Source organism: Cydia pomonella, chromosome 2, assembly GCF_033807575.1.
Source record: "Cydia pomonella isolate Wapato2018A chromosome 2, ilCydPomo1, whole genome shotgun sequence".
Classification (NCBI taxonomy): domain Eukaryota; kingdom Metazoa; phylum Arthropoda; class Insecta; order Lepidoptera; family Tortricidae; genus Cydia; species Cydia pomonella.
The window spans coordinates 33,665,651-33,681,864 of NC_084704.1; the positions used below are offsets into that span (position 1 = coordinate 33,665,651).

The 16,214-nt window shown below is 41.7% G+C and overlaps 1 protein-coding gene across 2 annotated transcripts; it reads right to left on the reverse strand.

Annotated features, from left to right (window-relative positions):
• Positions 1 to 24: 24 nt before the first annotated feature.
• On the reverse strand, positions 25 to 14,841 carry LOC133515456 (zinc finger protein 501-like). 2 transcript variants are annotated; one of them, XM_061848007.1, is made up of 13 exons: positions 14,466 to 14,841; positions 14,109 to 14,269; positions 13,940 to 14,004; positions 13,212 to 13,284; positions 8,723 to 8,748; positions 8,559 to 8,635; positions 7,951 to 8,137; positions 6,106 to 6,274; positions 5,555 to 5,722; positions 4,844 to 4,974; positions 4,560 to 4,680; positions 2,904 to 3,031; positions 25 to 384 (listed from the first exon to the last, which is right to left on the reverse strand). In XM_061848007.1, exons 1-13 carry the CDS (start codon positions 14,631 to 14,633, stop codon positions 50 to 52), a joined length of 1,809 nt encoding a protein of 602 aa, XP_061703991.1. In that variant the 5' UTR covers positions 14,634 to 14,841; the 3' UTR covers positions 25 to 49. The 2 variants fall into 2 exon arrangements, with proteins under 2 accessions (XP_061703991.1, XP_061703992.1); XM_061848008.1 differs by having other exon boundaries at positions 14,109 to 14,241; positions 14,466 to 14,840.
• Between the last annotated feature and the right edge of the window lie 1,373 nt (positions 14,842 to 16,214).

Below are 16,214 nucleotides of genomic sequence, written 5' to 3' on the forward strand. Positions count from 1 at the left end.
AGTATATTAATAAAACAGCACGTGTCAGACATAAATATATATTAAATAGTTAAAAGTCAGGTATCTTTGGATGTAACACGACGCGCTCCTCAAACCCGCTGCTCACAAAGCCATCCGCGTGTGTGTACACGCTGATCTGCTCATCTACCACCAACAACTCAGTTTTGATGTCCCCGTTCTCCTGGAGTACCAATTCACCCGTCACTTCTAAAGGTACTTGTTCGCCGATATCTTTCTCGAAGTTTTCGTACGTTTCGATGTGTTGGACTATGAGTACTTTGTTATTGGGCTTCTTTTTCGTTTCGTGGGTCTTTAGGTGCTTTACGAGGTGGGATTTGGTCGGGTATTTTTGTGGGCACATTGCGCATTCGTATGGCCGCTCGCCTGGGGAGGAAATAATTAAATATTTAGACAGTGATACATATTTAAAATTAACAACGAACTATGTCGTTTTAACTCTTTGATTACCAAAGACGTCCACAGACGTGTACGGCCACAGTCTAATATCAACTATCGTACATTCCGACAAAGTTAATTGCGGGAAATATAATTAATAATCCTATCTAGTTTGAGAGAGTTGATGAGCATGTAGGGTGTTACTTATGTTGCTCTGTGGTCTGTGACGGATTAATCCGTCTTCGGCGTTGGACCTACGGTGCGGATATTTTTTTTTATTTTTTTTATTTTATTTTATTTTGATAGGTACAATAACACAATGCAGGCAACAACATTTTAAAATATTCCATATATAAGTATCTTATACACTACCCACACCACGATTACAATTGTACACAACACAACCACGGAACAATTATTAAGCTAAATACAATTTTTCACTATAAAATCTTGTTATTAAAGGCAGTAAAGATTATAGTAAAATATAACAAACTGTTAGTACGATGAGATATTTACTTACAATTTTGGGACAGCAAAACATTTTTGAACTCGGGTAAAGAAACATTCAAAATATCTAAATCAATATCTAAGTTATTATATACACGACACATTCTAAAGACAGGCGCATTATTGGATACATTGTTATTAGAAACCATAGGCAAGGCAAACAATTCTAGATTCCGTGTTCTCTTATTGTTGGCTCTAAGTGAAACATAATCCATGAGGTTACTGTCGAGACCACCATGCACAATTTTATGAAGTGTAACCATATCAACGACATCGCGTCGGGACGATAGTGATTGTAAATTATATGCTAAGAGTTTATCTGAATACTCATAAAGCGTTCGGCGTGTTTTTTTTTTATTGGAAAGATATCGTAAAAACTTTGCCTGTATCGATTCCAATCTATCAGAGTGTGTCTTATAAATTGGTTGCCAAACCGACGAGCAGTATTCGAGCGTAGTTCGTACTAATGCGGAGTATAGAACAATTAGGCTATTTGGCCCTTTGAAAGGTTTAGCAGTTCGCTTGATAAAACCAAGCATGCGATTACATTTTGACACCATATGCTCATAGTGACAACGGAACGACAGTTCACTATCCAATAATACTCCTAGATCTCTAATGGAAGAAACCCTAACTAATATTATACTCGTGATTAATCCAGTTGGTTTTTTTTGTGAACGTAATTGACTGACATTTATCGATATTCAAAGACATGAGGTTAGTGCTGCACCAATCAGATATCAACTCCTATCAACATATATCCGTCATTGGCGTCAAAGAGGTTGATGAAGGGGGTAGATCAACTATTTCTTGTTGTTATTCTGTCCCGTCAGTCAGGGGACATCATAAGCAGTTATTTATGGTATATAAAGGTAGTTGGCGAGGGCCCGGATTCGTAAGGCTCTCCGTTATAGTACCTGTGTGTATCCGCGTGTGGTCGCGCAGGCGCGCCGCGCTGACGAAGGTCTTGGGGCACGCCGAGCCGACCGGCCGCTACACCCACTAGTATACTGTACCTGTGTGTATCCGCGTGTGGTCGCGCAGGCGCGCCGCGCTGACGAAGGTCTTGGGGCACGCCGAGCCGACCGGCCGCTACACCCACTAGTATACTGTACCTGTGTGTATCCGCGTGTGGTCGCGCAGGCGCGCCGCGCTGACGAAGGTCTTGGGGCACGCCGAGCCGACCGGCCGCTACACCCACTAGTATACTGTACCTGTGTGTATCCGCGTGTGGTCGCGCAGGCGCGCCGCGCTGACGAAGGTCTTGGGGCACGCCGAGCCGACCGGCCGCTACACCCACTAGTATACTGTACCTGTGTGTATCCGCGTGTGGTCGCGCAGGCGCGCCGCGCTGACGAAGGTCTTGGGGCACGCCGAGCCGACCGGCCGCTACACCCACTAGTATACTGTACCTGTGTGTATCCGCGTGTGGTCGCGCAGGCGCGCCGCGCTGACGAAGGTCTTGGGGCACGCCGAGCCGACCGGCCGCTACACCCACTAGTATACTGTACCTGTGTGTATCCGCGTGTGGTCGCGCAGGCGCGCCGCGCTGACGAAGGTCTTGGGGCACGCCGAGCCGACCGGCCGCTACACCCACTAGTATACTGTACCTGTGTGTATCCGCGTGTGGTCGCGCAGGCGCGCCGCGCTGACGAAGGTCTTGGGGCACGCCGAGCCGACCGGCCGCTACACCCACTAGTATACTGTACCTGTGTGTATCCGCGTGTGGTCGCGCAGGCGCGCCGCGCTGACGGTCTTGGGGCACGCCGAGCCGACCGGCCGCTACACCCACTAGTATACTGTACCTGTGTGTATCCGCGTGTGGTCGCGCAGGCGCGCCGCGCTGACGAAGGTCTTGGGGCACGCCGAGCCGACCGGCCGCTACACCCACTAGTATACTGTACCTGTGTGTATCCGCGTGTGGTCGCGCAGGCGCGCCGCGCTGACGGTCTTGGGGCACGCCGAGCCGACCGGCCGCTACACCCACTAGTATACTGTACCTGTGTGTATCCGCGTGTGGTCGCGCAGGCGCGCCGCGCTGACGAAGGTCTTGGGGCACGCCGAGCACGCGAACGGGCGCTCGCCCGCGTGCAGCCGCAAATGCGCACGCACGTTGAGCCGCGCGAACCTGCACACAAATTAGTACAGAGGCATAAAGCAATCCATTTTTTTTTCGAGGCAATTTATAACCAATATAGTCAAAGATAAAAATGGACATTTATGCCTGACACTACTTTTTTGCGAGGAATTTTTCAAAAATAATAATGTTTTAGGTTAATTTGCCGTATTTTGTCAAGACTAAAGGAAACCGTACTCGGGGCGGTCCGGCGGGTAGGGGCGCGCAGGCGTATAGCTAAGTTAAAAAGGGTCGTAAAAGATGATTTTTCTTTATGCTATAGACCATAATAAAAAAAATTATGTTACTTACACGTGACTTAAATGTCAATTTTACAAGTATGAGAAGTGAAAAGCATTTTTTAACAGCATTATTTCCAAACATCCACTTTGTACCTAATGAAGCCCCTGTTTAGAATGAGTGCACCACAGCCAGCTAGCAGATCACTTAAATATCCTTTAACAAGCAAGGTTCTTGAAGGATTCTCTGTCGAAAAGTCTATACGGTCTAATAGGTTTTTGTTAAAACGCAATTTCAGATTATTCTTGGTCGATTTACAGTTCTGATTATAGATGATCTTGCCCAACTCGCATTTGTAGGATTTCCAACGGTTATGTCTACACGGTTTGAATTTTCTATGGATCCTAAGTAAAACGATGTGAACTAACAACATGATATGCCAGTCTTGCATGCTCTGGGTAAATACCGACTTTTGCTACATAGCTTACAGCTGTAGGTTTTCTCACTGATGTGTGTACAGTCAACATCGAAAGTAGCGCATCAGATTCCGCGACAAAAGTATCTACTATTCTCTAATAGCTTAACAAAAAAAGGACATGTCTCTATAAGTAGAATTAGATAGTGACAGATACTTGTGAACGCGAACTGTAAACATATTTCTTTATTTGGAAAACTATTCCAGGATGGCAGATACTTATGGGGCGTTGTTTCGTCCGGTACGATTGATGCTGATTCTACATGCTTAGGTCTTTAAAAACGATACAGGCGTGAGGCGTCGGGAACACAGTACATTACAGCGCAACGTAGTGTAGCAATCATTACTGTTGTCAAACAACACTTAAGCGAAGACTGATCTTCACCGCACAGCTCGCAGCTGTATGGTTTCTCACCGGTGTGTACGCTTAGCTCTTTAGAAACGTGGGAGACATTAAGCCTCGCAAATACATTGCGATGGAGTCTAGCACGATGCACAGTCAATATTTTTTCCACTCAACACTCGCTAGACCGATACGACTTGCAACTGTAGGGTATCTCACCATTATCTGTGCGTGTTTGGTTCTTTTGTATCGAGCCGGAAGTTATGTGTCACAAACACAGTACCACAGTGCAATGCGATGCAATGTAGTGTAGAATGCAATGCAGTCAGTAATTTTCTAATAGTTCGCAGCTGTAGGGTTTCTCACTAGTGTGTGTGTGTATTTAAAACAAGTCCGATGTAAACCATTGTAGATAGACACATTGCAGTGCAATGTAGTGTATCAGACAATCCTTTCCAACACTATACTGAAACGATACTGACCTTTTTCCGCAAAGTTCGCAGCTATATGGTTTCTCACCGGTGTGCGTACGAGCGTGTGTCTTTAGCGAAGAGCCTGAAGTGAAGCGACGCGAACACACAGAACACGAATAAGGTCGCTCGCCTGCAATAATGCAGGGGTATTATGAAATAGGAAGAATTAAAAATACTTTCAGACATAGGATTTAAAGAAAATTTTGGTAAGAAAGAGATATATTAATTATCAATTTCATCAGGTATTTAGAGCAAACGTTTAATATAAAATAAATATTGTTAGAACGCCTTACCAGTATGCGTACGCATGTGAAGCGTGAGATTGGAGTTCTGTATAAAAGTCTTCCCGCAGACGGAGCACACGTAAGGTTTCTCCCCCGTGTGGGTGCGGAGGTGAGTGCGTAGCGTAGACTCGTGCCGAAATCTGCACAATATTAAAACAATTTTAATAGCGGTAAACAAGATGTGTTAAACGACTATTATTAACACGCTTTTATTAGGTCGACCTGTATGGAACTATGTAATGGAATCTCAGGTAACTAATTATATATTAACCATCTTCCAAGGATCGTAGCGTCATGAAAATTGGCAGCTGTATGTAGTTCTCATGACAATACAATAATATGGTACTGTCGAACTGATATAATGGTGGAGCCGGAAGATATGAACTGGAACTTCATGATGGAACATAGTATCATAGCTGTGTTTGGATTTGTTAGATAAATCTTGTAATGAACTTTGACCACGATTAGGTTTCAAGGTCTGATAATGAAGCCGGAAGATAGGCACTGGCATTCCAATTTCATGATGGAATATCGTATCATAGTCGTGTTTGCACTTGTAAAAAAGGTCACGTAATGGACTTTGAACACGATCAGGTTTCAAGGTTAAAAAGCGTGTTTTTCTAGTGTTTTTTAAACTATTAATTTATTACTACTAAAGCACACCATTGAGAATAGTTACCATCAACACAGCGCATCTTAAGAAGAGAATGAGTCACTCACTGTCGGTCGCAGAAGTGGCAGGCGTGCGGCTTGAGGTCGGAGTGGACCAGCGCGTGCGAGGCGAGCAGCCGCGCGGAGGGAAAACGTTTGTTACACACGGGGCAAGCGCAGGGCAACTCCCCAGTGTGACGCGCTATATGCGCCGCGAGTAGACTGCCGTCTGTGAACCTAGAAAGGGAAAAATCATAAATACATTAACATCGATGTAGAGGAACACTATTTTGTTCACGAAACTCCTGCTTATCGAATTGAGGAGGCTTGCTTTTAGGAACAAGGTGTGCCCGACGTATGTAGTGCAAATATATTTTGCACTACATACGCCGTAAGTTGGTGTCGTTCAATGAAATACAGTACTATTTGGAATAGTATTTTTTGGTGCACAACGGTTACTATTGACTACGGACGTTGAAACTATAGGGGTGTCATAAATCTGACCGCTTATCGCACATGTGGCAGGCGTGGTCCCGGTTGCCCGGAGTGGACGCTGGAGTGTTGTCTCAAGGCGTAGCTCTCGGCGAAACCTTTGCCGCAGTTGCTAACAAGAGGCTCACCGCTTTTCGCACAGATGGCAGGCGTGGTCCCTTGGCGCGGGTACTCCGGAGTGCACCCGCGAGTGCCGCCTTAAGGCGTGGCGCTCGGCGAAGCCTTTGCCGCAGCGCTCGCAGCAGTGCCGCTTGCCGAGCATGTGGCGGCGCACGTGGCGACGGAACACTGTGCGATCTGCGCAAACGCAACTTTTATTGACTAAAATCATATCTATAGAGAGTTAATAAATAGGTCATACTGAACCACTTTTGCTACCTTCTTCTTCTTCCTTGCATTGTCCCGGCATTTTACCACGGCTCATGGGAGCCTGGGGTCCGCTTGACAACTAATCCCAAGATTTGGCGTAGGCACTAGTTTTTACGAAAGCGTCTGCCATCTGACCTTCCAACCCAGAGGGTAAACTAGGCCTTGTTGGGATTAGTCCGGTTTCCTCACGATGTTTTTCTTCACCGAAAAGCGACTGGTAAATATCAAATGATATTTCGTAGGTACAAAAGTTCCGAAAGACTCATTCGTACAAGCTGGAGTTTGAACCCGCGACCTCCGGATTGCAAGTCGCACGCTCTTGCCGCTAGGACACCAGCGCTCACCCGAAGTAGCGAAAAACAAAACTGTTTCAGACGTTTCAGAATATTTTATGCCGATGTTTTTTACGGAACATCTTTTTTTTCGATATTTGGCCCCATAGGAATATATTTTTAACATGACTTACAGATTCACCCCTCACACCATGGTCATACATAACATAATCACTTAAATATTCATTGATTTATATAAAATACTTCTGTTTACATATAAAACAATTCTGTTACTTTAGGTACAAATTAATATATCTGTTACTGTTACAAAGGTTTTTACAGACAACGTATAGCCTAACCTGCTGAAGGTGGATCTTGAAATTTTCACAATATAATTTATTCATCAAATCAAAACAAATATATTACTTAGCTAATCCGCAAAAAGATAAGGTGCTAGTCAATCAGTGCTAACCCGTTATACTTGCGTATGTTTACATGCAATTAATGTTCCCACCCTCCCACCGCAAAAATAAATACGCAAACCCACCACCAAAAGTTCAAAACTCGACACGTGTTTCGCTTACGAGGCATCCTCAGGACATGCTGGAGACGTTGACGGTCTGACGTCCGACAACTGAAAGTCAGACAGTCAACAAAGTCAGAACGCAAGTGGAGTGTGAGTGAATGTTTTAGGGTTCCGTAGGCAAATGGCAAAAAAACGGAACCCTTATAGATTCGTCATGTCCGTCTGTCTGTCCGATTATGTCACAGCCACTTTTTTCCGAAACTATAAGAACTATACTGTTCAAAGTTGGTAATTAGATGTATTCTAGGAACCGCATTAAGATTTTTACACAAAAATAGAAAAAAAAAAACAATAAATTTTGGGGGTTCCCCATACTTAGAACTGAAACTCAAAAGAATTTTTTTCTTCAAACCCATACGTGTGGGGTATCTATGAATGGGTCTTCAAAAATGATATTGAGGTTTCTTATATTTTTTTTTTCTAAACTGAATAGTTTGCGCGAGAGACACTTCCAAAGTGGTAAAATGTGTCCCCCCCCCCCCCCTGTAACTTCTAAAATAACAGAATGAAAAATCTAAAAAAAATATATGATATACATTACCATGCAAACTTCCACCGAAAATTGGTTTGAACGAGATCTAGTAAGTAGTTTTTTTTTAAATTCAATCACAATTTAACCACTCTTTGGGCGCCATACTGAGCCATCTACTACACCTTTCAAAATAGCAACTAATTGACTTATTATTTTGCACTAGTGACTGTACGTGTCTTAGCATTATGTTGTCTCACTTTAAACATGTACTCACTGTTGTACTTTTTCTGGCAGTCAGTGTTAGGGCACGTCCACACGGGCCCCTTAAGGTGCACAGCACTATGCAGCTGCAAGTCGTGTGCCGATGTGAACGCCTCCTTACACTGCCCGCACGCGTTGGCCTCAACCTCTTTTTCATGCTTTTTCATGTGGATTCGGAGAGCTTTCATCTTTTTAAATTTCTGTAGAATAAATCACAGTACAAGAATCTTAAACATCTTAGTTTACTTAAACTTAACAAAAACTGTTGAAAAATTTTGCAAACAGTAAACAGTACCCCTAGTGTAAATAAATTCGATTTTGAAACGTGACGTACGCGTTTGCGTTTAGTCTCATTTTGTATTGGATTTAGAAAGAGCGCGCCAAGCGGGACGTTTCGGAAACTCAAAATCCTATACAAAATGAGACTTAACGCAAACGCGTTCGTCACGTTATGATGTCGATAAAACTTACACTAGGGGTACTGGAGACTTTCAAAACTTCACCAATGGAGAATTGCAGTCAAATATTAACGTAAAGACTGACAAGATTTTAATATGGCAGCTTATCAAGCAGTCATTTTAATAGTAACAGCGAATAAAACATGCGGATAGGATATGTTACCTTATTGCATGATGCGCAATAATAATTCCGATCCTTATTATTTGTAACAGATACTAATTTTCTATGATTCTTCTTGCCTGAAAAACAAATCTTTTAAATAAAATAAAAGAGTTCCGGCCAAATAAAAAAACAATAGTCATTGTTAAGATGTTTCTGACACAAACCTGCTTTCATGTTTTCCAAGATGCTCCTAAAAAATAAAAAATATTCATTTAATAAATTACAAGACCGTCTTGCTTTTGTTTCAATTTTGTAATAAAATTACTGATCGTTCAAATAAATTGGGGCAATTCATTTCTATATTGTTATATTTCAAATAATTTAATCCATATTATTAGTGACATTACATAGCACACACAATTTATAAATCTATGTTAGCGACAATAACAAAAATAAAAACTAATTTTGTGCAATAAACATTATTTTTATTTTATTTTTAATTAAAAGCGGCGTGGTCGGCAGCGGCGGTACGTGCAGCCGCACTCTGCGCGCGAACAACGGCGAGTCCCAGCGCTGCGCCAACACTAACTAACTAACTATCTATTGCGTCGAAACTATCAGTGTGCGCCTCAGCAAACGTTGACGCGCTACTGTAACGCGGCAGTCCAAACAGCACTCTAAACGATAACGTAGTAATACAACTAATATTTTAATATAGATCGTGTCATTCACGAAGACGCGTGCCTTAACTCGTAATGTCATGTTGTTAAAGGTTAGATTTGACAAAATTTCCCGTCATCGTGGATGACACGAACTATATCTGGAATATATTTATATCCCAAATACAATGTAACAGTTTTAAGCGAATTTGATGGTATTAAAATCATCCAGCTTTCACACCATTACAACCTGTCTGACCTAGGCGGTAATGACCCTGCCTATGTAGCCTTTGGTCCTGAGTTTAAATCCTGGCATGGATACTTATTTTTGTAATGAGCATGGATGTTTGTTCCTGCATCATGGGTATTTATCTATACACAGTGCCGGATTAACCATTAAGCAAAATAAGCACTTGCTTAGGGCACCACGTCTAGGGGGGCACCAAAATCGTTGGCAAAAAAAACGGGTAGTCTCCAACGCAGGCCTTTGCCCCTACGAGGAGGCCCATTCCGTCAGGCTTGCAATATGCTGTTTTTTTCCTCATACTTTACCCATTGGTTCGTGGTTGATTTTTGATTTCCAGCATTCTGCAAATCTGGCAGCCTTTAGGCCAAAGGGCCTTACATAGAGCTCAGTTTTAGAAAGCTACTTGTCTTCAACCCTACGTGGAGCTTGTTCTTCAGCCTTCTCGGAGTGTCGAATTTAATAGTAGATCTACTTTTGTCTTAATTTATAATTATGTTGTGTCCGAATTTCGCTCTCATGCAACTCGGCCTTCGGCTTCGCACCGATGTCTTAACAGATTTTCGAGGATCGGAATTCGCCACTCATGCTGCCCGAGCTCTTGCACACCAGATTGGTTTGCGACGTATTGCACACGGCCAAGCTGCAGAGCCGCGATCGTGCGAACTAATTGTCAAAGTTTTATTATAAAAAAACTGATGACGGAATCAAAGGCTAAAGTCCAGGTTCGGGGCCCCACGAAGGTCGAAAACCAAAAACATACGGTTTTATTTGAACCAAAGGTTTCCTTTAGCAGAATTAATCTTTGTTTTCCTAAGATGTAATTAAAAAGTGATGCCACCCAGATTTTAGATTCAGGTTTATTTCAGCTTCGGCGAAGTCGGTCAGTCGGAGGTCAATAACTGTTTAAGTTTAGGTTCTAAGTTACGTTTGGTATCATTTTCGACATAATCTAAATGTAGATCATACCAAATTTCATTCAAATAGGTAGGTGCAACGGTTATTAATTCCACCCTCCTTTACACATCCTTAGCGATGATTTATTAGATTAAAACTATCCTGTCCTTTCTTGGGACTAAACTAATTATCTCTATACCAAATTTCAACTAAATTGGTTCAGCGGTTGAAGCGTGAAGAGGAATATTTAAAAAAAATGAAAATTTTACATGTTTCCACTTCGGAATGGTGTCAATGTGATACCATACTCGTAAATGAGTTCGGCATTCCCGATTTATACGAAAACGATACCAAACACAGCCTAGTAGCTTAACTGATGTAGATATCAAGATAAAGTTGAGAGCCCACCCCCTCCTCTAAAAATGTACACTACAAAACTTGGTGGCTCCACTTCTTAACTAAATCAACCCTTGGGTCCTAACTCCTAGGGGCCAATCCTGCCAAAGGAAATCTTCGGTTCGAAACGCCTATTTCATCGGCTGCAACTAACTCTAATCAAGTGCCCTTTTGAGCGAGGCCAAATGCCGAGCAGCAGGAGAGCCATGATCACATTGGTTCGATTTCGTTAGGTCTTATTCATACCCGGCTTTTTACTTTATGCAAAAGTTAGCCTTACGCCTCACATTTTGGCTATGTGTCCAAATCCAGGCTTTCGTCTCTCGCGGCTGGGCATTATGCCTTGTTTACAATTCGCCATTGGTTTTTTTTTCTAGCGCGCCGCCATCAGACTCTCCGGGCGTCTGACCTTATGAGGACCTCAGCATTCGGCTTCATTCACACAATTTGTCAATTCCAAGTTCTGCTTTCTTGAAGCGCGGCCTTTAGCCTCATAAGTAAAAGCGCCGATCGAACCGCGCTTTCAGCCTTATGAAGAGCTCATCTTTCGACTTAGTTTTGTAAGACACTTGGCCATAGATTCTTGCCAGAGCTCGGCCCTGCTGAAGCTTGACCTTTGGCCTCACATGAATGCGCTTCTCAGAAAAGCTCTCTTTTCATCCCTGTGTGAAGCTCGACCTTAGTCCTCGCTTACACTGGGTATTTTTTCAGTCACAAAATCCAACTCTCTCGCAACTCCGCCTTTAGGTCTTTTTTGAAGTGATTAAAGCAGGTTTTAATCACATAGTTAGCCGGAAAGGCAAGTACACAATCATAGATATAGGTAATTTCAATCATTTAGTTCACGCCTGCTTTGATAAAAGTGACATTAGGATGGCGACTGCACCAGCATTACTGTTGCAACGTTACTGCTGCAGCACTATCAATTTCCTTGATAAAATAAGTAATGGATTGAAAATACAAATTGCAGCAGTAATGCGACCATGAACGTCACTTAGTTTACCAAAAAAAATCAATGTTGTCAATGTAATCTGGATGAGCCTAGGCAGAGGGGGCACCAAGATCTAGAAATGCTTAGGGCATCAAAATTTCTTAATCCGGCACTGTCTATACATATTTATAGTATAGTATGTATCGTTGTCTAAGTATACATTACAATACAAATCCTCTTTATAACAGTTACAGAGAGACACACATGAAGCCAGAGGTGGCAACTGGCGGTCTTATCTCTAAAGAGCGATCTCTACCAGACAACCTTTAGGTAGTGGAGTAGTGATAATATTAATTTGACTATTTAGGAGGTATACCAACAACACATGCAATTTAGTGTTTTCCTTAGTCAGTTTGTGTAATAATGTGCTATAATATTTATTTTATTCTAATTGACCGAGTCTTAGCAAAGGTTTCCGTTTCAGTTTGGGCAAAAATGCTTTCATATGCCAGGATGCTCTCCTCTGCAGGTCGCATTTTTTCTCAACTGATTCTCGTTAAAATTTGTGAGCAGGTTCAGTAGTTAGATAGTAATTTTTCTGTTGTTTCGTCTTTTGGAAAGTGTTCGAAACGGTGGAATTAGGCATAGCGGAATTAAAGTCCAGTGCTATGGCAATAAAGACCATTGCGAGTTTGGTTTTATACTGACTCAACAAAGTATTTTTTTAATTTTCATAATTTTGAGGTTATGAAGCTTATTGCGTGGTCTACAGTAGATGTGCAACGAATATTCGGCCTCTATTCGGTCTCCGGCCTATTCGGCCACAGCTTCACTATTCGGCCGAATACCGAATAGTGGCATAGTATTCGGCCGAATACCGAAAAGTACGTTGACACGTAGATAACGGTAAACGAGCGGTAAAAAAAGTAAAAAACTACAAGTAATCAATTATTCAAATCAGTATAATCTTTCAGACTACCTTTATATTTATAGGTAGTACAAAACCATAAGAAAAATAATACAAAATATTTTTTTTATACGCACGACGAAAACGAACGCACCGCAATGTCCGCAATTCAATACGCACTGCGTGCAGAATAAGCGCAATTTCTATCAAAGACTGCCTACAGCGAGAAACGCGCGTTCGAATTTACTTCATTTTAGGTACAACTTCTAACCGAATATTAGGCCGATGATTCCGCTGGATATTCGGTATTAGGCGGGTCCACACAAAGCGACCATACGCGAGAGGCAATTTCCTCACGCACAAACCGGCTAGTGTAGACGTGCCTCAACCGAGGTGGGGCGCTCAGGCGAGGAAAATGCGCGTGCGCCACGGTCGAGGCACGTTTATGCGTGAGGAAATTGCCTCGCGCGTATGCTAGCTCTGTGTGGACCCGCCTATTCGGCCAAGCCACTATTCGTTGAATCTCTAGTCTACAGCTCAAAGCCACTAGTATGACATAATGATGTAACAAATAGGGGTAATCATACTGTCAACTTGAATCTAGGATATAAAAACAGGAATTAATATGAGTAGTAGTAAAGTTAATATGATCATGGTCCAAATCAGCCTGTGAACTTACTTGCTGTCCATCTCTTCCTTGAACTGCTCATCGTCATTGATCAGGTCTTCTTCTAAATACTGTATGTCTGTAACTGAGTAACAAATCACATTAGTTGATGACCAAATAAAAAAATTGCAGAAATTGCAGATTGTGGTATTTAAATTGGTAGAATGGTGAGGCTGTTTCCCAAGGCTATGCATTCAAATATCGATATTTGCATGGTTGAAAATTGGACATGGCTTTGCAAACACAAAATTGAAATACAGATTTAGTGTGAGTTGGTTCCTGTTGGCAAAACTACCTCCAATTAGCAGAGGGCTCTGCAGACTACAATGTGAGGGGTCTTCTATCTATCTACCTATTAAGCTCTTTTATTCTGAGTTATGTCTCTTTTTATTTTTTCTAGTTAGTATGTCTCTTAACTCAGTGTGCCGCTTGGCAAAGGCCTCCTCCAGCTCTTTCCATTGGAGTCTATCGTGGGCCACTCTTCCCGTCCGCTGTGAGTTTGAGTTCATCCTCCCATCTTGTTTGAGGTGAGTATCTTAGTTTCCCATTTGAATGCAAGATTAATTAAGTGGATCCTACTGACTACTTCCTGCAACAAGAGCCGCTGTATTTTGCACAGTGTGGCCAAACAGTTAAAACAAAGTTCGGTTTTGCCAGCCATATACATGGTCACCAGAAAAATTGTTAAGATTGCCATTATTGGATGATACATGGAGGACTATATATATTTGGCAACTTACTTTCATCATCCTCTTCTTTCACTTTAGCTTTGGTTACAATTACACTGATATATTGTGAAGACTCCCTGAAAATAAAATTAATAACACTTTTGGTACGGCAATTTGTTAACATTTAAATTAAATATACATATTACTAACACTTTGAAAAAGAAAATAAAGTAAAGATTACCCTTTTCCACTGTTAATTTCTTTTTTCATTCCAGCTCCTTCTTTAAAAAAGGATTTTATGAAGTCGTTGGATTTGATGCATTTAGCCCGGAACCCATAGCAGTGCTCAATCTCTGCTCGGCATGATCCACAGACTTGCGAGGGGAAGTGATCTTGAGACATCTATTTTAATATTGACAATTGAAAATATTTATTCATATTTTTCAATTTAGAAACAATACTAAAACAACAGTATTTTGCATAAAATTTAAATCAGAATTTAAAAATGAAATGTAGTTAAATTAGAAAAGAGCATTTAGAGTTGAAACTATAGTTAAACGGCACTGATCAAAAAGATTTAGATAAAAAATCAACTCACATCAATAGATGTTAGTGTAGCATACATTTCTGCAAGACCTTCGCCTTCCTGAGGCAGTAATGGCTCCATTTGTCTACTATCTGTTAATAAACATACTCGGCACATGTTTTCCATATTCTCCAAACTCAATTCTTCTTTAAAAATCTTGCAATCGCCAGACAGATCCATCCTCTATAACTAGAACGCTCATATTTGTTACGGGTTTTAAGTATATATTTTCGTTAGGGTGTTTATTACCTATATGAATACATTGTACTAATTTAAAACTGCATAAAATCAGTATAATTACTAATTACATTATTACGAAAATAAGAAATCAATCATAAATCAACAAAAACCCGAAGCAAAACTACAAGTTACTCTGCTGAGAAAAGTGAAATTGAAATGTCAAAATAAATGTCAGTTCATGGGGGCGAAGTCCGATTATTGCAATCTCCGTCTCTGTCACTCCAATAGGCATGTTCGGGATTAGATTTTCGCCGCACCACTGAGGATAATCATCATGTGACAGTTGAACGTTGAACTTAAAACAAAAGTTAACAGTTCTTGTTGTTAGTCGTTTTGTTTACCAGTTTCACCAGAGAAAATTGGAGAAATAACGCGAAATGTTGGAAGGAAACAAATAACGATTGGACTATACTGGGTTACCATGACATTATACGAAGCGAGCGCGTGAGCCGCCGGTGGCAGCGACTGCAGCGAGTGGTGCTGCTGTACTTACAAGGCATCCGTTTTGGTTTCTTGGGCAGGAGAGATGATAACAGCCCTTCAAACGCCTTTAGTTGGAAACTACGGCTATCCATGTACGAATCTTTCACTAGATGGACTGCCAAGCTAGGCTCAACGGTAGTGGCCACTTACTGCAAGACTGAAGAGAGTTTAAATATAATTAGGGAAAACTGCCCTAATCTAGAAGCTTTAACGTTGATCAACTTTAAAACCAAATCAAAAGACCGATCTCAAGATCAAATTACATATAATTTTAATGAAGACTAAGTACCTGAAACGATTTTGTTTCGATACATGTATTATCTCAGACCAACTTGTCGGCCGGTATATAGCACACAAGGCATTAGAAGAATTAGAATTTTGTTTTTGCTATGAAGTCACTGGGGAATGCTTGAACTCTGCAAACTTGTCTAACATTAAATCCCTTGCCTTCAAGACATGTGTTAAACTTCAAGCTACATACACATATACTGACATCTATCAACCAACTTTGCAACCTGACAAAACTGGAACTACTTACAGTACCAACTGAAATATTAAAGGGAGTTCAATTAGTGTTGGACAAGATGACAAAATTAGAATGGTTAGAAATGCATTCTTCTTCTTCTTCTTTTCATCCTGTTACCCCTTGCTGGGGTGTAGGGCTCGAACCATTTTCTTCCACTGACTCCGGTCCTGGGCAGCTTGGGTAGAAATGCATTACTATCTTGGAAATCCATGTCATTTAGAAAATTATGAGCCTCTCTGTCGCCTCAGTCAATTAAAGCATTTGAGTACAGACCTCTCAGTATCAGACGATTCTGTGGAAGCAATAACATGGCGCTGCAAGAAGCTGCAAAGCTTGGAGTTGTGTAACTGTGCTTACAGCTTAGAGACAATTTGTTGTAATGCAGGAGAGCGCCTTACTGAGTTTGGCGTGTATCGTTTCTGCTATCTACGGGATGGTAATGTGGTGGAATGTACCCGCAGCTGTCCAAAGCTTACACTGCTGTTTGTGGGTGGAATGTGTGGGATAACCCC

Coding starts and splice junctions, on each gene's coding strand:
- LOC133515456 (XM_061848007.1), bottom strand. CDS start 14,633: ATGGATCTGTCTGGCGATTGCAAGATTTTTAAAGAAGAATTGAGTTTG. Junction 14,005..14,108: donor GAAATTAACAGTGGAAAAGG/GTAATCTTTACT, acceptor TTTTATTTTCAG/GGAGTCTTCACAATATATCA. Junction 8,749..13,211: donor AAGGAAGAGATGGACAGCAA/GTAAGTTCACAG, acceptor TTTATTTTTTAG/GAGCATCTTGGAAAACATGA.